This window comes from Cyprinodon tularosa, unplaced genomic scaffold (assembly GCF_016077235.1).
Source record: "Cyprinodon tularosa strain WSP-4 unplaced genomic scaffold, ASM1607723v1 ctg92, whole genome shotgun sequence".
NCBI lineage: Eukaryota > Metazoa > Chordata > Actinopteri > Cyprinodontiformes > Cyprinodontidae > Cyprinodon > Cyprinodon tularosa.
Genome location: NW_024039696.1, coordinates 347,137 through 368,466, shown reverse-complemented (window position 1 = coordinate 368,466; position 21,330 = coordinate 347,137). Strand labels below are relative to the sequence as shown.

The following is a 21,330-nucleotide window of genomic DNA, read 5'->3' as shown; positions in this document are numbered from 1 at the left end:
TTGGTGATTTCTGCGAAGGTTGGCAGGGAAGGCCGCTCCATCAGTGCAGGTTAGCGCTCCTCGAACAATGTTTGGCTGACTTCAGCCAACTTACAACACAAGTACTCATGCCTTTCATGGCTTAACGTGACAGAAAATGCCTTTGTGTGCTTGGCTCACACCTCCATAAAGGTTTCTGGCCGACAAATGCTAATCAGAGAAAATGTGGATCAGCTTAAAAATCAGGCCACCAAATCTTTTCAGTTGCTGTAAATCTGAACCTTAGAATGAGTTCCATCTGGTTTCCTTATCAGGATCAATTCCCTTCACCCAAATAGCTGAATTATAAGATAAAACAAACTGAAGTGACATATTGCAGTTCCGTTTTCTACTTTAAATTGATAAATTCTTGGCAGCTTCATCTGAATATGAGAAAAAAGATGAAAATAAAAGAGCTGAGAGGCTTGGATTGAAAAATATGGTGTCTTCAGTACAAGAATGGGATTAGAGTAATGAGATACTGGTGTGGCTGGTGCACAGCAGAGAAAAGAAGCAGAAAAACAAGGATACAAAAACAAAAAAAGAAAGAGCAAGAGACAAAACAGGGGAAGTGAACTGAACAGACAAAAGGAAAAGCCCAACAAACAAAAAAACCAAATGGCAGGAAAAATATGCAGCAGGGGAGTGCACTGTCCTCCTGTTTTGGCTCAGTAGGGCTCCGGTCCGGGCATAGTTTCAAACCCATAGGGGGTTTTATTGCAGTTTTCTCTCCTGCCCCTTCTTTTAACCAGCATTCTTTCCATGTTTTATAAGCATTTTATAATAGATGGTTAATCTACCCTAAAAATCCTCCTAGAGGAGCACTACTTTTTCATATTGAAACTTTGCTGGGGAGGAACGCTAAGCAGCTCTGCTCTGTTTAATTTCCTTATCAGTGTTTCAGACATCCTCATATACACTCATCTACAGCACATATTTTATGTTAACTATTTTGAAATTTGCAAAGTGAGAAGTAGCATTTTTCATTCTATAAATCATATATGTTGGCTGTATTTCACCAGTGGAAATACATGGAGTGAATCATCCTGTTTGTATAGCATCATATGGGTAAAAAACTGTTATTTTGAAAGGTTTCCCAGCCTTTTCCTTAAGGGGCAAACATAAAAACGCAGATTTTTGTGAAGTAATAACTAAAGTTGCACCATTGCAAGTACCATGGATTAAGAGTGGATATCGCATATTGTCATATCCGCTATTAAAGCATCATGGGTGAATGCTTTATCTATTTAATTTCACTCAGGAAAGCTATAAGAGGACAAACCTCAGGTGATCAACCAAAACAAAACCGGCAGATGAAACAGAAAAAAAAAAAAAGAAAGAAAGAAATTGAGGGTTTAAGGTTACTAAGTTCCAGCGGGTAAAAGTTTGAGGTAACATAATGAAAACAGAGCTACAGTTCAAAACATCCCGTATAATTTTCACAACTATCCGACACCTGAACCAGAAACATGACATGTATGTATTTATACAAAGCAAGAATTTAAATGAACAACAAAAACTGCAAAAAAAAAGACTAGAGGTTCCAGCTTATTGCTAAAGAATAAAGCCTATTAATTAAATTTCATTCTTATAAAGTTAAACACAAAATTGTCAATTTTGGAAGCTGCTACTTTAATGAATGAATAAATTAATAATTTTTTTTTTTTTTTTACAGTCATGATGCTATTTTTTCATCAACGTCATGCAGCATTTTTTTTTTTTTGCCTGACTCATGCATCTTAGTAATCCTTAGTAACCCCCCCACCCCGCATTTGATTAAAATGAGTAGATGAGAAAAATCTGCCCTATTCATGAAGCACCTATGATCACACTTGCACCTGGAGGGTAAACAAACGCCCTCTTTCTCCAGCTAGAAAAGGATGATTTAAGGCAGAGCAAGATGATTCCAGCTCAAAGTTGAGACAAAGTCGATCTTTTAACAGATAATCTCTACGGGGACAGCAACTTTTCTTTTTTAGCTGATGTCTAAGTCGTGATAATCTTTTTTTTTTTTTTTGCCTTTAAAGGCCTCGGTAAAGGTCACCCAAACTGGGAGATGTAGCTTTGCTTTGAGGAAAAGTGCCTATTTAATAACAAATGGATAGTCCATAGTGCTAAAGGCATATATCATCACATAGAGGAAGAAATGCTTAAAAAGGATGATATAGGACCTTTACGTATAACCAAAACTCCATGACTAATCCTCTTTTTAGAATACGCCCCAGTGAAAGATTAATCTTATATTATTTGATATTTGTCACCACATTTTAGGATCTAAGGGCACCTGAAACACTTACTGCAGAAGAGGGATTAATGTTCATTACTATCAAATATTAGAACCTCAATCTGTAGAAAACACGATGTTAAAGAAAGTTCAACAAAGATGCAACAGACTTAAGAGTATGGAGCAGAAAAGGGATATTTTTGACTGTTCAGTACAGAAACACAAGCTTAAAGTAGGGCTATTTGGTCTGACTGGGTAAATGCATTACTGTGGCATGCAGGGAATCATAAGACAGATCAAATTTCTAAAAAAATCTGATTAGCGACTAAAAAAAAAAAAATCTTGTTGAAAATATCTGCGGGCTGTATTTTACTTCATGAAATCTGACAGAGCAAGCCTTTGGAGAACAGTGATGGTCTATATCATTTTAAAAGAACCCAAAGACAGAAATCTAAGCGAGCTCTCTCTTTAGGATATAATAATGTAGTTTGGGACCTAGTGTGAAAACGAAACTGATAACAAAGCTATATAAACTGCCTTCAGGGGCAACAAAAGGTAAAAACCCTGATTCCTGTCTTATCATCTCTTTTGAGTTCAGTCAAGCTTAAGAGATAAGGACCAGAAACAAAACATAGAGCGAGGAACGGTTGTCCACATCTTGCATGTAATGCACTGAGAAGCCAAATTCTCTGAGCAGCTGTTATACCAGACGATAATAAACTAAAAATAATCAACCACATGTTTTGTCTTAAGCAGCACTACCAAAAGCTAATTTTTAAAGCCATTTATCTACTACATTCTCTAGTTAAATGTTTGGGTTAGTGTTGCACCGATGCCATTTTTTGGCCCTGATACCCGATATCTGGCGGTGCAGTATCGGCCGATACCGATACCATCGATTTGAAATTGGTGTGTGTGTATATATGAAGAACTGCATACTACTTGGATGTAAAATAATCACCATCATGGCTTTGTCAAGCTGCTAATACAAGACTAAGACTAATACAAAGTGAATCCAGTAGAAGTTTTTATTGCATACCTGGAATGGGTGACAATAGTTGAATAAACTTTTGGCTCTAAAAATGGTATCAGTGTCCTTTTTGTTGATACTTGCCAATTCATATACCGATAACATAATTTTAGTGCTGGATCGGGCCCCCACCCGATACTAGTATCAGTATCGGTGCAACACTAGTTTGGGTTGTTCAATTAAAAAGGTTAAAATAAATAATTACATCATCCATGGATTTGTTCTACATGCCCAGACCCCAATTACCTAACAAAAGATATTCTATATGCAGGCAGCAGGAAATTATATGATAAAACACTAATAACTACACTACCCCTATAGGTGGTAATGATTTTAATGTGTGAATACAGAGTTTCCAGCCAAAAAGTGTTGTAATTACCCTGTTAAACACTTAATCCCTTTGCCAGAAACAATCAAGCTACCCAGAAATCCCAGTCTGAAGTGAAAAAAGGAAAGAGAAACAGGAACAAGTTCTGTTCTCTTCCTTTTAATGTCCAAAGTTTGGACCTGGGATATGGGAATTGCTGCATGTCCAGTTAAACTGTGTTCCAGTTCGAAATTCAGACTTTAGAGGGAAAGGCTAACTCATGACAACAAAACAAGCAAAACAAGCTAATATCAGTGTTTTTCATCACATTGTTCAAAAACAAAGGAACAGCAGTGAGAAATGTAGACAGGCGGATTTTACCCACTAGATATTCTGACTTCTAGGGAGTTGCTTGTTCTTTATTTTTTTAAATTATTATTTTTTTTTTTTTTAAATGCAATCTTAAAAAACTTATAATTTGCTTAAAAATGTTACACAACTTTTTTCCTCTTTTTTTTTTTTTGAAGAATAACAAACTCTGAAGCCCAATTTTCTTTAGCACATTCAGCAGAATGATAGTTAGAAAAGCCAGTTATTTACAGAGATGGTTCCAATAGAAAATTTTTAGAGCTACGGTTTTAAAGTATTTCCACATTCTTCCGACATCCATGAATGAATCCCACTGAATACACTCACTATTGAACAACAGCTTCCATACAGCCACAAAGTGGGTGAAAATGTTTTTTTTTTTTTTTACATTTCATTCGCAAACAGAGGGTTCCAAAAATTAAAAAGTATAGAAATAAATAAGTATTATATGCCACACGTGTTGCTGGGAAATATCCAAATCAGGAAACAGAAACTATCCCCACACTGTTTTTAACAAAAGCCAAGCATCTAATATCTTCTGTTTAAACTCTGAATTGTGCATCTTTTTCTTTTTGTCTCATGTTTGTTTGCTCCAAACAGGTTTAAAAATGATTAAAAAAAAATGTTTCTTCACTTTTTTTTGCAATACTAAACCTAAAATCTTCTCTACTCCTTCATTTTAACCTCTATTTATTGGACATTTTTTAACCACATATCTCAGCCAGAGGATTCGCCTTTCCATCACCATATTTGGCTGATTTCAGTCCCATTTTCGACCCTCTTGTTTTAAGAGCACTTGGCCCCAGCTTTCAGGGGCCCCACATGAGCCTCTTATTTACCATCCACCCCAACTCGGGTTGGATGAAAATTCCCTCTCCCTCTGTAGTCGTTTCCAGGGGTGATGGGGCGTGCCGCGGCCATGACGACGCTCTTAATCTCCAGAGATCGCCACAAAGAAAAAGAGGGCAACAGAAGACACGAATGACAAAACAAAAGGTGGCATTTTGGTTGTCGAAAGACTTGTTCTTGACACGGCAAAAAATCAAGAAGAAAGTGCAGATCTCAGATCCACATGGAGATGCCTATCAAAGCCAACAGGAGCAGCCCTGTAGCCAGGATAAATGTGCAAAACATACACTAAACGACGGGGAATGAATGTGTGAGAGCAGAGAAGTGTTGATTGGAAGCATGGGAAGGATGTCTGCAGACCGTGTTGAAGCATGCATGCATGTGTAGCCGTCAGGAAGTGAGTAGTGGAGCTGCGGGCGGCCACACAGTTCAGTCTGATTGTAAAGGAAGAGGGAGCGCACCGCTTTTCACCTTATCAGTATGGACCTCAGGAAGTTCCATTGTTGATCTCACTGCTGCAAGAAAAAAATCACCTAATAAAAGCTGCTGAACACTGAACTTTCCCTAAATTTTAATTCTTCTATTATCACTTTAATAAATATTTAATGATGCAACATAAAATAATCGAAACAAACCCAAAATAAATTTCAGGGTATGTGTGTGAAGCTCAGGCTAGGGTGTCGGTAGCAACAAGCTGTCAGGCCAACATTACTTCATAGCCTTCAGGCTGTGTAAACCTAGAAGTGTGTATCACTCAACAAAGCACACACACACGATTTTTTAGCTGCCCTACATAACGTTACAATGTCTCGTCTTCAAGCATATATGTTACCGCCGTCTCATCATGATCCTGTCTTTCAGCGAAATAGATGAACAGCTGCCTCCGATGGCTTCCAGCTTTCATTGGGGTAAAACAAATCTGCAGATGACACAGAAAGTAAGGTAGGAGAAACTGAATCCCCTAAGAGCAACTGGAGAAAAGACCCTCTGCTCCCCAGCTGGGACATATACGGGATTACATTTGTTTTCTGTTGATAAACACATTTTACATTTGAATTCCCTCATCATCAGATAAAGGGAGTTTCCACACCTATAAAAAAAAATTCAGACCTTTATTAAAATGTCCTAGGTGCTCTGAATTAGTTCAAATTGCATAAATGTAAATAATGCTTTAAGAACTAATTAAGAAAATATAAATATAGAATATTTGCCATACTTTTATGTATATGTGTGTGAATTAAAGCAAGCGTGTAATACTCAAAGATTGACGCTCTTTAAGACATACAGTAGGCATGAAATATTATATTGGAATATTGTATGGAAATTTTTTAAATATATCAATAAATCACAGCTATGGGTCCCTAAATTTTGTCGCTTTTGATACATTTAAGAATGAGCAATAGGATTTGGATTTGAATGGTTCCTGACCTTGCATTTAAAAAGAAAAAAAAAAACATTCAAACAAATAGATGTTAATAATGAGGCTAGAACAAATGAAAAGAATAAATATTTAATGAACAAAACCAGGAAGAAATGACCAAGGCCTTGTTAAGTTGATAAGAAAGAAAATCCCAATACCTTATGTAAGACATGACAAAACAATGTCTTAATGCCTAATTTTCATATTAATTAGTTCCTAATTACTAACAACTTATCAAAGAATCCAAAATAATTTTACTTTATTAGTTTTGTTTTACTCTCTTGGCATTTATTTTAGTCATTTCTACAGAGGAAATGGTTGGAAAGGGAAGGTAATTTGGCATGCACATAGGCGTCAAAACTATTAATGTTTTTCCTATTGTTTAAAAAAATTTTTTTTAGAAGTTAGAGTACCAAATTGAGCTCTTTATTACAATTAAAAGTACAATTTTTAAAATTACTTAAAGTATAAAAGTAAAAGTAATGCTAAGGGCAGATGCTTTAAACTGTACACCTTACACTTTTTTCTACCATACTGAATGAGAACTTCCTTTTTCTTAATTTTTTTGTTTTAACAGTGTCCAAATTATAGCAATGAGCTATATATGTATTAAAAGAGGTATATTATCAAAGCAATGTGCATGAGTTAAAGGAAACTGAATCAGTGTGTGGTTTCTTAATCAGACCCAAAGGTTTCCTTAATTTACTTTTCAATCACATTTTTTTCTGCACAATCGCATATAATTGCATTTTGGTTAATTCTACATAAACCCAAAGCACAGCTTTGATATAATTCAGCTGTTCATCACAAAGCCCCATAAGGATGATATATGTCATTATTTTTAAACAAATATATCAGTTACTAACCCATCAACGCTCAAACAACCTGTGTTACAAAAGCACCTTTGAAATCTAATTAGCCCTTTTTTTTTTTTTACCCTAAACCAGTGGTAACCAATTAAAAATAAGCGTGGTCCAAGCCTGGATGGATATTTATTTTTGATTCTGTTCATGGTGGGGAATGCTTCTTCACAGCAGTAGGTTAAGCCATACACACAAATGTGCAGGGTCATCTTTGAGCATGCCATTTCACTTTTCTTTAACAAGTTCACTGCAGTTCTTCCAGCAGTCCACACTGTTTCTGCTTTCTTTTTCTCATTGTCTTCTTCTTCTTTCCCATCGCCCGGCTTGCCAAAGGTTTGCCTGCAGTGTCTAAAAGTGGCTTGCAGCCTGACTGACAGCTCATTGGCTAATTTGTATCATGTGTAGCCTGGTCCAGGGCGCTCCGGAGGGATTTACCATATTAACAGGAGAAGCGGCGCAAGTAAAATTAAAGACTGTCATCGGACAACATGCGATAATTTATAAATGTTTTAAATCAGGTTAGGTCCGGATTAGCCAGCAGGTGGGTCGGGGTCCGGATCGCGGTCTTTTAATCCTTGACCTTTGCCCTAAATCCTGATATCTAAGAGCGTTGATTTAAAGAAGGATAACCTGGATTGATGTAGATGTATAGCGATAATGATCCTTGGCATAACAAACCTGTGCCTGAAAAGAATTGCATTGATGATGAAAGACGTGGAGGGCGAGATAAAAATAAGGAAAGCTAAGGAGAAAATTCAATATGCATGTTTTCTTAGCCAAAACAAGGCTTTGTTTTGGTCCACTCTGATTGCACCACCTGTTGCTTGTTTGCTCATCAGGAGACCAGTATATAAGGAGGCAGAGGACATCACTCCAGCTCCAGAGTGTTTTGCCAGTTATGGTTAGCAAGCCTGAGCCAACCAGCCTGTCTGAATCTCTGACTCCCAGAAAACCTGAACCTGAACTTAATCTGTTTTGTCCTCTCTGCTTCCCAGGTTGAACCTGCCTGAAACCTGAAACCTTGAAGAGTTTCTCTGTTGGAAATCTGTCAGTCTGATCTCTGAAGAACCCTGGAGAATCAAACCTGTCAAAGACCTGCCTGCCCGCTCTCTGAAGAATCTGAAAGGGAAACTCAAACCTGTTGTCTGCAAACTCTCAAACCAAGCTCTGCCTCTGCCAAGCCCTCAGTCTGCCGACAGCCTCTGGACCCTCCTGGTTCCCCCTCTCTGCCGCTCAGCTCAAACTCCAGATCAGGTACAGACCTGCACTCTCTCACCCTGCAAATTACCTGGACTTCAGCTAACCACTCTGTCCCCCTCTGCAGTGAACCCAGTCGAGACCAGTCCTGGATCTGATAATCCCTTGGATCAGTTCTTTATTCAACTGTGTTGTTTAATAAACCTTTGAACTTTTCCCCCTGTTTCCGTGTGTTCTGCATGTGGGTTAGGAACCTAAAACCAAACATGACACTCGAAGTCAATGCTAATTCTGACATTTGCAATTAAAAAAGGTTCCTGGATTGGAAGCGATACATCTTCAAAGTTGGAAACAAAGTCAAGTGGATTGTTTTTTTAAACTTTTTTTGGAAAGAAAAAGAGAAAAGCGCTGAAGAGTTGGTTGCCAAGAAAAGTGGCTCTTAATCAGAAGGAACAACTTTTCTATTCTTTAATGTTCCGGAAAAAAAAACAAAAAAAAAACTTGGATTGTCATGTATTACACTGAACTCTTGGAGAAAACAGTAGCCGCAAACTAGCTGTGCAGTTATTATTTTAAATCTCTAATTATCATCTGAGGTGACAAGCAGATTAGGGAAACAAGTCCTTCACACACAAGCTGTCAGTCAAAACAAAAGCGCTCAACTAGCTCACATCTAAAGTCATTACAAAAGACGCCTCTCATCACAGGCGAGGATAATCCACCTTGACAGGTCCTGCTGAGTTTCAGCAAAGTTTATTTCACCTGAGCAGTTGCTTACTGAAGAAATCAATGAAAGCTGACAAAAGAAGAAAAAGAAAAGAAACTGTTTTCTTTTATGCTTCCTCTGCAACAGGAACTGATGTCGAGTTCTACAAACACCTTACAAATGAGCTCTTTAGACTTCTTCACTTACTTCTAACATCTTTTTACTGCAGCCCAGATAATAAGGAATATAAGTTACACAATAAGATAGTGTCAATTAAAAGTTGCTGGGAGCAACGTGTGTCATGTCTGTTATACATGATATACATCCGGGTCGCCCTCGATTGTATTTTGTAAAAAATACCTAATTTAGTGCTTCCCTCCCCAAAATTAGTAACCGTACTAAACTATAATGAGTTAAAAGTTAGTAATGTATTTCCTGAGAAAATAAAGGCCTTAAAATACTGTTTTATCACTCGCTTTTTTCTTCTTAAAGTCAACAATATTATATAAAATATACAAATAAACAAACAAATATGCCAGGGGGTATGTCACAATAAACAAGAACATATAGTAAAGTAAGTATATGTACACATATACATACATATACTCTAAAAAATACATTTTCTAAAACTTTAAATTGGTGAGAGGAGGGTTTAATAGTATGAAATAATTGCTTAAGTTTAACTGAATAAACACTAAAGTCTGGCTTTTTTTTTTTTTTTTTTTTTTTTTAGAAATTTTAATTTATACAACTAAACTTAGCCAAGACAATTAAGAGATTGATAGGAAAAGGTTTTTGAAACATTTTACTTTGCAGCTAAAAACCAAATAAAACTTTACCATCAAAGTTGAAAATCTTTTCTTTTTTATCAAGCGTCTGTGCCCGATCTGTTCCTGAAATGTACGACGGAGTATTAGGGCCACACATGAAGAGAAAAAATATTTTTGCCATGACGAGATTAAACTCGACATGTCGACTTTAAAGTCGACATGTCGAGTTTAAACTCGCCATTTCGAGAATAAAGTTGAAATGTCTTGTTGAGTTTAATCTCGACGTGTCGACTTTAAACTCGCCCTGTCGACTTTAAACTCGCCATTTCGAGAATAAAGTTGATATATCGTGGCGACTTTAATCTCGACATTCCAAAGTTTGGAGAAAAGAGCAACCGCGCTCCACAGCTGCAGTCTGCGTTTTAAGAGTGAAGGTAGTCTTTGACGTGCTGCAACTGTATAATCATCACAGGAAGTACAATTTGACCAAATCATCTACACAAGGCATGTCTGATTCTGGATTCTGTGCATGTAACCTGTGCAGCGGTTGGCTCTCTTGAACTAATTTCAACTTTATTGTCGACACGTCGAGATTAAACTCAACATGACATTTCAACTTTATTCTCGAAATGTCGACTTTAAAGTCGACATGTCGAGTTTATTCTCGTCATGGCAAAAATATTTTTTCTCTTCATGTGGGGCCCTAATACTCCGTCGTAGAAATGGGATCCTACGCTACTTCCGGAAGATAACTTTTTCAGCTTTGGATTTATAAAATAAATTTATAAATTTCCTTTCGTGTTAACATTATGGTATATAGTGTGTAAGCTAAAGAAAGAAACCACTAAAACGCAGATAAACATGATTTAATTATATTTTGCCGGACTGCTCAGAGCATGTCCGATGATGACCACAGACAAGCTATTTAATGGAAAAAAGGTATCAAAATTGTCTCGGAAAAGTCATAAAAAAAATGTAAACGATGTGTATTAGCATTATTTAGTAAGTTAAGGATAGAAATAAGTTATTTTAGTACCATAATCAATTTACTTATGGGAACCTGGATGCATATCTGCAAAGGAGCTGTAACTAATTATTATTTCTCACGTTATATCTGTTTATAAATATGGATGAAGAGTAGAGTGCTTATAAATAGTTTACAGCTGAAACTTTCATTAAGATTTCTACATGTGGCAGCCATGTTGGATATTGAACTTGGAGTTGCTTGGTTGATCATTTCAAGTTCATGGGGCATTCTTGGAGTTTAGACTGGGAACCTGGATTTCCAGCGTCCTATAAAAACTCAACCTGATAGCAGATTTTACAAAAATTTCCCCAGTAGGGATTTCCAGTGCTGTCTCCAGACAGTATGCTGGAGGTCTGACGCTGTAAACAAGAACTCCATATTTCAGTAGGATCATACTGAGCAACCAGAGCGTCGAAGCGTCAAAGCAACTTGACCACAGTTTTATCCAGCATCCGACCCAACGTCTAGATTCCTACATTTGAGCAATTTTTTGACGCCTCAGACGCCTTTGGTGTGAACGCAGCATCAGATCTAGTGGCTCTTTTAGAAGATATTCTGTACAGGGTAATAACCTGTGCAGAAGTGGTGGGACAGACAGGAACTAAGCTTCACTTTGGAGGGAAGTGTTTTTTTTTTTTCTTCCTGGGGTTGGAAGAAAAAAATATTTCATACCAAATAATACCAATATAGTTCTAAAGGTGTTATTTCATCCTATATTTTTGCCTGTAGGTGACTTTGAAAGGCTCAAAAAAGGAAAATATAGGACCTCTAAAGAAATTCCAGAGGAAATATTCATGGCATGAGAAAAGACAAGATTTGCTAATTTGCTAATTTGGCAAATCTATTTGACAGAAGAAAGCCCAGTCCCACTAAAGAAATAGCCTCTACAGCCAAACCCTCATGCCGATACCAAGCCATCTACTACAACCTCTCCATTCAGTCTCAATAGAAAAAACTCACCAACACTCAGCCTTGAAAACTCAGATTCTCTTTACTTATATCAGCTGACCAATTACAGAAGAACTGGTCAAGAAGGCGAAAATCAGACCCCTAAATAAGACCATAGGCGGAAAGAGGCACCAGTAACTAGGCTAGAGGTCAAAGGTTACCTCTTTCTGAATGAGCTCCAGCCAGGCAGTAAAAAGCGGGACACGCAGACCCCCTCTGGAGTCCACCAGACCCCACCCTTCCTGGGAGAGAGACACCATAAGAGAGAGAGAAACCGCATTAGACCTGAATCCCAGAACCACATCAGAGCCCTGCATGTGTATTCATACGCAACAAAAAGTAGATCTCTGGTTCATGCTCTCCTTCCCCTGTCTGCTTGTTGAACTTGTCAGCAATCTCTTGGCAGCATTTTGATCGTTTTTAATTATTTTTGTAATGATTTTTTAACTTTTTTTTTTTAAAGTAGTTTTAGATGTTTAAGGCTTGGATTTTTGTTTTATAGTCTAACCTCCATTTGAACTTTGCCACAATTGTTTTCCTGGTCTACATGCTGTTTTTATTGGTCTTCACGGGGCTGTTTTCAGCATATTTTCCTCTAATAAACCTCAGAAGCCCTCAAAAAACAAAGAACAATTCAGTTTGTATGAAAGATTTATGAATTAAGTAATATCTAAAAGCATGTGAGGTTCCAGACAGGGGCCAACGGGGGCCAGTGCCCCCTGGTCTAGAACTGCCACTGTCTAAATGCATATTAGAGTAAAGCTACTGGAAATCACACTTTTTTGATTTATACTTGTTAAAAATGTAAAAGCCACACATTCCTTTTCCTGTCAAGGTATTCATCATCACTTTTACCAGTAACAGTAAAATTCAAATAAACTATATTAAAGTTAGTGGTTGAAATAAGTGAAACTGTAGAGAAGCCAATTCTTGCAATTCTATAAGTATCTAAATTAAGTAATCATGGATGATTATTGGTGTACAGGAGTGACATTGTACAGAAAAAAAATGAATTCTTCATGCAGAAAACTAGAAAACAAGCATAACCTTTGATGCTGCAGAGCTTTTTGCTTATAAAAGTGTCAACAGACATTGTAAACTACCCCCTGCATTAGGTGCCAACAGTTCTCCACAATTAACGACAATCAAAGCACACCATCACTTCCTTTTTTCTTTCCCACTTCAAAAACAGGTCTCAAAGCGTCTCGCACAAAAGGCTGCGACTCATGCTCTGCCACCTTCGGACAAACGTGTCCCTGACAGATCCATATCACACTGGGCTGTGTGCAAGGAGGCAGGAAAAACGTACAAACAAGAGGAACCGTTAAAAGCATGTGATCTCCCAAAAAAATCAGGTGCATGACACAGAAAATGGGGTTTAAAGCTCACTGACATGCTGATGACTGAACAAAACAGTGGAACATTACTCCTTTTGTTCGACTGTTTAAACAGCAAGAAGTAAAAAAGTCAGAAGTAGTTTCTGTTTATGTAGCGATAACCTCAGCTGTCCGAGGAGTGTGGAAACATTCGTCAAGAAGAACAAAGCATAACATGGCCTCTTCCTTTGAAAACACACCCTGCAGGGGAATTTAAAGAGTTTGGGGGCTTCATGTAAAAAAAAAAGAGCACTTAACCTTTAACGAAGAGCCCTTTGCAGAGAAAACACCATTACCTCTGCCCGTCTGTTTAGGCACAATGAACACACAGTCTAAGGCCAAGTAAGGACAGCATCTGTGTCCTTATCACATAACAACCACCCAACAAGGCACCACTGATGAAACTAACTAAATAGAGGGAAGACAATTAAAAAGAAAAGGCTTTAGTCCATTGTTCCAAAAACAGCACTTTTTCACGACAATTTAGCTTTCAAGTAGTAAAACATAATTTAGAAGAAATAATAAAGTGATTTATTTTTATTGTATCATAGCAGTTTTGGTTCTTGAAAGATAAAAGATCCAATTACTGAAATGTTTTATGATGTAATGTGTCATTTGGTTTTAGATCTGTGAATAAGAAAGTAGTAAACAGCTAATCTTAGACTCGCTTGAAAGTCATCTCACCCAAACCCTACTTTTTATTTGCTGATCAGTACTTTGTGATTGCTCCTCCCCACAAGCCTTGGAATAAAAAACATTTATTATTATTATTATGAAATCAGAACAAACCACAAAAAATATAGCCTAGTAAATTAGCCACACCCGCCAGCGGCCAAAATTATTTTTGCCTGCGACTTTGGTCTAGCCTCCATCAATGCCCCAGGCCCTAGGATTGGCGGGCCAATCACAACGCAGAGATATATTTTGAATTTTTGGATGCAAAGTGGGCGGGATTTTGACGGCATGGCGACAAAGCTGCACAACGCTGGGGAAAGCACAACAAGGAAGTTGGCAACAACTATTGAACAGTTCTTGTTTGACTCAGCTTTGGAATCAGTTTTGGAAGGATTAGACTTGGGGTATTCGTTGAAATGTGAGCAGGAAGAGGCTCTACGCTCATACATTTTTAAGAAGGACGTATTTATACCAACAGGCTGTTGGTTTACACTCCCCCACCAGCTTTCTGTCGTGCTTCCTACATCATAGTCAGTTTCAGTCATTGGTCAGAGCGTTGGCCAATAGGCACAGACATGATTTGAAAAACAACGGGTTGTTCTCATCAACAATCTTCCGATGTCTCATTCATCGGGGCCAGACTAAATTACACATTTAATCTCACATTTAATCTGGTTTATCAGGCTACAAAAAACAGGCTTCTGCTATAAAAGCACACAACCACAGAGAAAATTCACAAATACTTGTATACACATTTGAAACACATTTAGAAGACATTCTTTTGAAATATAAAACACCCCTAGATGAGAGATTAGGAAAAATTGCACTATATCTCTTATTAGAAGCTCCTCCATCTTAAGCATAAATATAACTGAGCCAACTAAAGAACCTCCAGGAAATGTAAAAAGCAGTACCAGCATAGCTCGCCATCTTAGAGTGACATGTGGCCGACAATCAGCAGAACCTTGTAGCTCAGCAGCATGAAGTGCATACAATGTTTAATATTTTGTATATATTTAAAATATTCTTGAGTGCACACTCTAAATAAAATGACCTTTTTAGGTCTTAATGCTTTTGGACGTGGCAGATAATATAGTGTCACATTATGTAGTGAACTATGCAGTACCTAAATGATGTGCATTTGGCACTTTGTCATATTTTGTGTCAATGTTTTGTATATTACAGTATACAAGCTTTCTTATTCTTTACAACAAATATTGTATTGCTAATTAAGGTTTTTAAGCTTTATTTGGATAAGTTGCTTTCTTGATCAACCCTTTGCAAAAAACAGAAGCATAAAATAAAGCAGGACACTAAGAAGGGGACTTGGGCTGAGGGGTTCCCTAATTTTTATTTATGGAAGATGGCAACACTACTAATAACATTGTTTTCTTGTACTTATATATATATATTCAAACACCAAAACACCATGTTTACTCATGTGATTTATATTAGGCTATAATTTATACTGCAGCATTGTAACTATTATTAGAACAGTTTGTTAGTTTATGACCAACAACAGCAATAAATGCAAATAAGCAGCTTTTTTCTTTCTTTCTGCAGCTACCCCAGTTTAAGCAGTGGAAGCCATTTTGGATTTTTTTGAACTGTTTGTGAGGAACCTCCTGTCAGATGACCGTGTTTTATCTCACTTGGACTTTCAGAATCTAATTCGAGAAAATGTACAATGACATTGATATGTTATTTATTCTTTTTTTCAGTATCATGAAACTAGGAAACCTAGGATTTAGTTACAGTAGTGCTTATTCAACATCACGACACTATAAATGTATGTACGAATTAGTTCCAACTTGTTCTAAAAGCCCAATAAACTCTGATACAGCAACAAAACAGAAAAAGTTTATTTTCCAAACTACTGGAATTAGAGTCTTATCATTTAGATCAAATGTGTCTGATTTAATGGCAGCACCTGGGCTTCAGCAAAAGATGTTTAAAACAGCAGAGTGGGTTTCAGTTACAGTGTCCACAGGAGCAGTATGTCTGGTATGTAAAAGCAGGGCATCGCACTACACTGAAAAACAATTTACACATGCGTCCTGATGATGAAACTCGTGTCATGTAAACAGCACTCTGGAGAGAAAGTGAGAGACAGAAGACATGCAGGAGCAGAAATCGGTGATAAGAGCCAACTCAACCTGTCTAGGAATGCCGTCTACACGCCTTGGCTGGAAATATCACTGGCAATGAGTCTAGTGTGAAATAATATTAATAATAAGGATAATAAAAAAAGTCTATCCTGAAAAAAACAAACTAAATCAGCCGTGCAGACATGCAGCACGACCTCAAATGAGTCGTTTAGAAAATGCGTTTAGAGTCATACAAATTGTAATATATTATTGGGGTATTACCTTCTTATATGTTTTTAAATAGGTTCAAAGATAAAAACATATAAATAATGATTAAAGGATCCGATAAGATCACAGCAAGCTGTTATTCAACACTAGTAATTAGCTGAAAATGAGTTAATTTTGCTTTTAATTTCCAGTTAAAAGACCTTAAAATGTAATCACCTCCAGAGTTTTGAACATAAGATGCACAAAACATACATTCATTTGCTAAAAAAATATTTTTTTTCCTTCAAGGCATTTAGAAATGATGGTGTAGCGAGAGTTTTTTTTTTTTTTAGCTTTCCCACTGACGCTTTGTCAATCAAAAACAACAGCAATAACAAAACATTTTTTCTCTGACGGGTTCACTTCAAGTAACGCCAGGAGAAAATTTGTCTGTAAAGAAAAACAAAACAAAAAAAACAACAAAGAAATGTTGCCAGTTATATTTTGCCAGGGGAAAAGTGAAACATGAACTCAACTAAATAATGAGTTCCCATGCTGCGGAGAGATGGCTGTCAGTTGACAGTAATCATATAATGAGGTATCACTAACATCCTGCAGCCTTACGTGAAAATACCGCTTATTTGTTTTAAAGCTCTTTGAGATCAAGGATTTGGATTTGTAATTCCTCTGTAGGATGCAACTTTTTTACTATCAAAACACACCATAATGATCCCGCATTTGCCAAAGCATGATGCAGCCATCACCATGCATTAAGATACGTACATTGCTGTTATGTTGATTCTTCCAAATATTCTTTATAGCTTAAAGTTATAGAGAACAATCTTTTATTTCTGGGTGGATCATCTAAATAAGTGGTCCACCTAATTGTCAATCATTCTGGTGATATGTTTACATAAGGTCGTCCTGCGTGTTCGTCCCATTTAGCTTTTTTTTTCTGTGCATGCGCACTTTCAGGTATATATCTGTGGTGAGCGACAGTTTCAGACAGTAATTGAAGCTCAACTTCTGTCCAAACCTACAGTTAACTGAGTTTGCTATAAAGTCCACTATATAGTCCCTGCTCTATATAGTAATTAAGGGATTTAGAGGAGGACGTTCGGACACAGTGGGCTTGTATGACATATGAGAACAGCAACTTTTAAACACGAGGAGTGCACGAGGAGAAATGGGCTTGTGCATGGTCTCGCACCGGTCTAATAGGCGTTCCCTCTCGGGAGCAGGTACAGGATTGCCCATGTGCATTTTTTTTTAAAGTGGAGAGGGCGGGTCTTTTAAAAAAACTTGTGAAAATCCTCCACAGTACCTTTAATGTTTATCTAACCTGACTCCTTTTGATGACATCTGGGCTATTCTTCCTGCACAGCCTTAAACAAAGCCTCTAACCAACTGAATAAGCTTTGTTTTACCTTCCAAACAAGGTGGACATGAAACACACATTTATGACACATCTGACTACCAGTTACTTCTGCTGAGTTACATCATATCCTGCTTTAAGAAACGTAATTTCCTGTGGTGAGCACTTTAAAACCAAAGACTAAACCTCCTGTGGCTTAAAGGAAAAACCCACGGCTCGTCTATATCTGTGTTTGGGTTTCCTGTTTAGATTTGCTTTACTGACACATTCAACTATCCTTGAGATGTTTCTTTAGGGAATGGCAAGAATGTATCACTCTTTCCCTTTTCTATTGTGCTGTGCCTCTAATATTAAAACAAAGACACTGCCTGGATTTTTACGCCACACACTTTTCAATCTGAGGTGAAGTTGCTGAGGATTTAACTGGTTTGTTCAAGTCTGTTCTGTCTGTTTTACAACAACGATTAATGGCAACATATTTTAAGACTTTTTAATGATACATTTAATCAGTCGCTGTCATGCATACAGCTTTTAACCGTTTCTAATATCAAGCAAACAAAATTAGTGCATAAAATGCATCAAACTCATAAACAAAAATCTCGGTTGCAACAGATTTTGCAACAATAAACTCTGGAATACAGACACTATAAGATGTCTGTGTGAAGCAGGATGACATCATAACTGCAGGACAGAGCTCTGATCTTCAGTTTTGTCACTCTGGGCTATGTAAGCAATGCCACCTTCAGAGAAATATCTATATGACTGAGTAAGAAACATGAAATTCATTCATGTCCAACAATCACATGTCAACACGCCTAATCTATTGTGAGAACCTTTTCTGCTTTCTGTCAGATACATTTTCACTAATCCACCCCAAGCAACTGGATTATATTACATGACTCAATTCTGTCTTCTGATCATTCAGCTGACAAAGAAAATCTGACCTCCATGGGCCTTGGGCTGGTTTAACGGAATTTGGCACCAGGTCTACAAATCACTGGTCCATATTAAGATTTGCTACTGGTGGAGCACACCCACCCACTGCTTCACCTGCACATAACACCAGGACACTCTCACAATCTCAGTGTAATAAGTGTGCTTTAGTGTGTGCATTTCTTGTGCATGCATGTTTGGGTGGCAAAAAGAAAGCCAGAAGGATCAGTGGAGGCTCAATAAATAAAAAAAAGCAAACTGAACAGAACAGGATTGAGCAATCAATCTCTCGTTTCCAAGGGCAACATGGTTTCAAACTCTCAACACCACAATAGACAAACAAAACAAGATTTCAGAGCCAACAGACTGTATCCTGCAAACCATCTCTGCAGGAGTCTGAAGGTTTGCAGCAGCACAAGTTTAGGCAACTGACCCTGCCTGCTCTCTGGCATCTTTACACTCTGCAGAAGCTCAGGAGGAAGACAAATGCACCTAGAACAATAGATACAGATGTGACCCTGCAGCTAACATTCTAACATACAGCAACCCAATTTATCAACTTAAATCAATTCTTCTCTGTCAGGACAACATAGTATGGAACGGACAACAGAAAGAGGTGAACAACCTGTGAAATGTAATAGTTTTCCTCCCTTTAATACGTTGCAAAGCAAAGGATTCACTGAAATACAATGATGCATGGAGGTTTCCTAATATGCTAGAAAGGCAGGCATACATATGTAGTGCTTTACTGCACTGCATTTTACACATTTTAACCAATGACAACAAATATAAAAAAACAAATATATAAAAATATGTTTTACAAATTTGAATAATAGGATGCAGTTGTTTATGGCATCGAAGAAAACCAATTCCGCACTCTGCAAAAAATGGAAATCTAAATAAGTCACTGTTTCTTAAAATAAGTGCATTTTTTTCTTGAATTGAGCAAGTAAGTGAGATACTTGGCTAATGGAACAAGACAACTTACATTTACAATAAAATAAAAACAATTACATTGTTTAATTTCAAGAGAATATTATCTAATTATCTTATTTTAAGAGAAAAATACTAACTCTATTAGAAAAATCATCTTATTTACCTACTCAAATTAAGGGTAAATACACTTAATTTAAGAAATTTTTTACTTATTTCTAGATTATTTTTGCAGTGCAGAAGATTTTTGCTAAATGGTTCCACCTCTTATGTAGATATCATGCTGGGTTTCTGTCCAATATCTAGATTGTTCCGATACTTAATTAACACAGTCATGTACTGTTTTTTGTTTTTCTTATTACCTATTTAATATAGCTTTAAAAACAACAAAATGAAGAAAACAAGAGCGGTTTATTCCTTTTATCCATGGCTGTATGATTGTAGCATTAACTGCTAAAATATCTAGAAGCTGCAAACTGACCAATTAGAAGTTTTTTTTATATTATTCTTTGCAACCTTTCCTTTATCCTTAAAAGAATAAATAAACCATACAGCAATGAAATGGTTTAGACCAAAGCACATTCTGGTTTTAAAACGGCCTAGTCAAAGCATAGAGCAAAAACAAGCAGATAATGATACAGCTCTTATTGGAGCCATTCCAAAATTATGGGAGTGGTTTAAATTTTTATTACACTTTTCAGATGTTCCTGTTTTCAGGTCCTCCTGAGAAAAAATAAGAACAATGGTGGTAAATTGCATTTATGAAATAAATGTTAGAGGATGTTGAAAAAAGTTCCTACAAAAAGACACAAGGCTTCTTTTTGCTGTTTGTTTTAGTCTGAACAAAATCTAAAAAAAGTTCAAGATGTTTGAACTATGAAACATCTAATCCATCCATTTATAGCTATATGAGTTGGAGTTGCATTTAAAATGCATTTGTGAATAAAAAAATCTGTGTTAGTGGGGTAAACAATACTTTGTTCATCCCTAAAAGGAAAACACTCATCTTATTTCCTGGGTGGTTTAATGACAGAAGAACAAAGCCTTTGGGTTGTGAAAGTTTGCTGTAAATGAACACCATTTAAACTTGAATCACATAATACTAAAGGACATACGAGCCAGCTTACAGAATGATCGCAGCCTATTTTCTGATCAACAAGCAAGGAAACCATCGTGGGAAACGTCTTAAAACTTACCCTGTGAATGAACCTACTGAGATATCCTGTGATTACCTGTGTGATAACCATCCACTGGAAGACAAGCAGTCCTTAACTGGAGCAATTAGTGAATTTTTGACCTTTGAAGCTGAGGGCGTCTGGCCTCCTGCTCTGACATCCACAGCATGGATGCCAAAAAAAACAAAAAAAAAACTAAACTGCACCATTACGCTTATCTCCCCTGTCTCCACAGTCAAGGTCATCTTCCTTGGTTGCTTCAAAGAGAACAACTTTCCACTCTTTCCACTCCCACACTTGCTAATTTACAGCATGGACCCTGCCAGATCTAACCCTATTTCTTCTGTATTCATCAATTTACAGCTTTTTAACTTAAAGATACCTAGGTGGTATGTTGCGGTTATAACCCATCTTGTTGATTTAAGTGCTTCAAAGGAACTCTTAATCAGCTCCTTCAAACCCAAAGAGAAAGAGGAGGAAAGAGGGGAAGCTGATAACATTCTTTACCTTGTTGTAGTAATGGAGCTGGACCGAATGCCATTGTCCGTCACTAACTCCTCCAGGGACGTAGGTGGTCACTGTGGTTATAGTCTCACCTGGATGAGAAATGCATGAAAACAATGTTAAATAAAACCAGTAAGCCTTACTTCTGACACCTCATAGATCAAGCAAAACAGGAAAGAATAAGGTTCAGCGAGGGTTTAAAGTTTGTTTGCTAAGGGCAGGAGCAACGTCTGCACAAGAATCAATGCTGCTAGAAATGAGCAAATATCAAAGGAAATTATCTCTAGCTGCATATCTGCATGTGTTTGTAAGTCTAAAGCAGGGGTCTGCAACCAGC

At 37.1% G+C, this 21,330-nt stretch overlaps 1 protein-coding gene across 1 annotated transcript in view; it reads right to left on the bottom strand.

Moving 5' to 3' along the window:
- The window catches only part of celsr1a (cadherin EGF LAG seven-pass G-type receptor 1a), a 98,055-nt gene that overhangs the window by 23,777 nt on the left and 52,948 nt on the right, over positions 1-21,330 (bottom strand). The window contains 1 exon segment of the mRNA XM_038274561.1: positions 20,997-21,085. Within this exon segment, the coding sequence (XP_038130489.1) occupies positions 20,997-21,085 (89 nt within the window).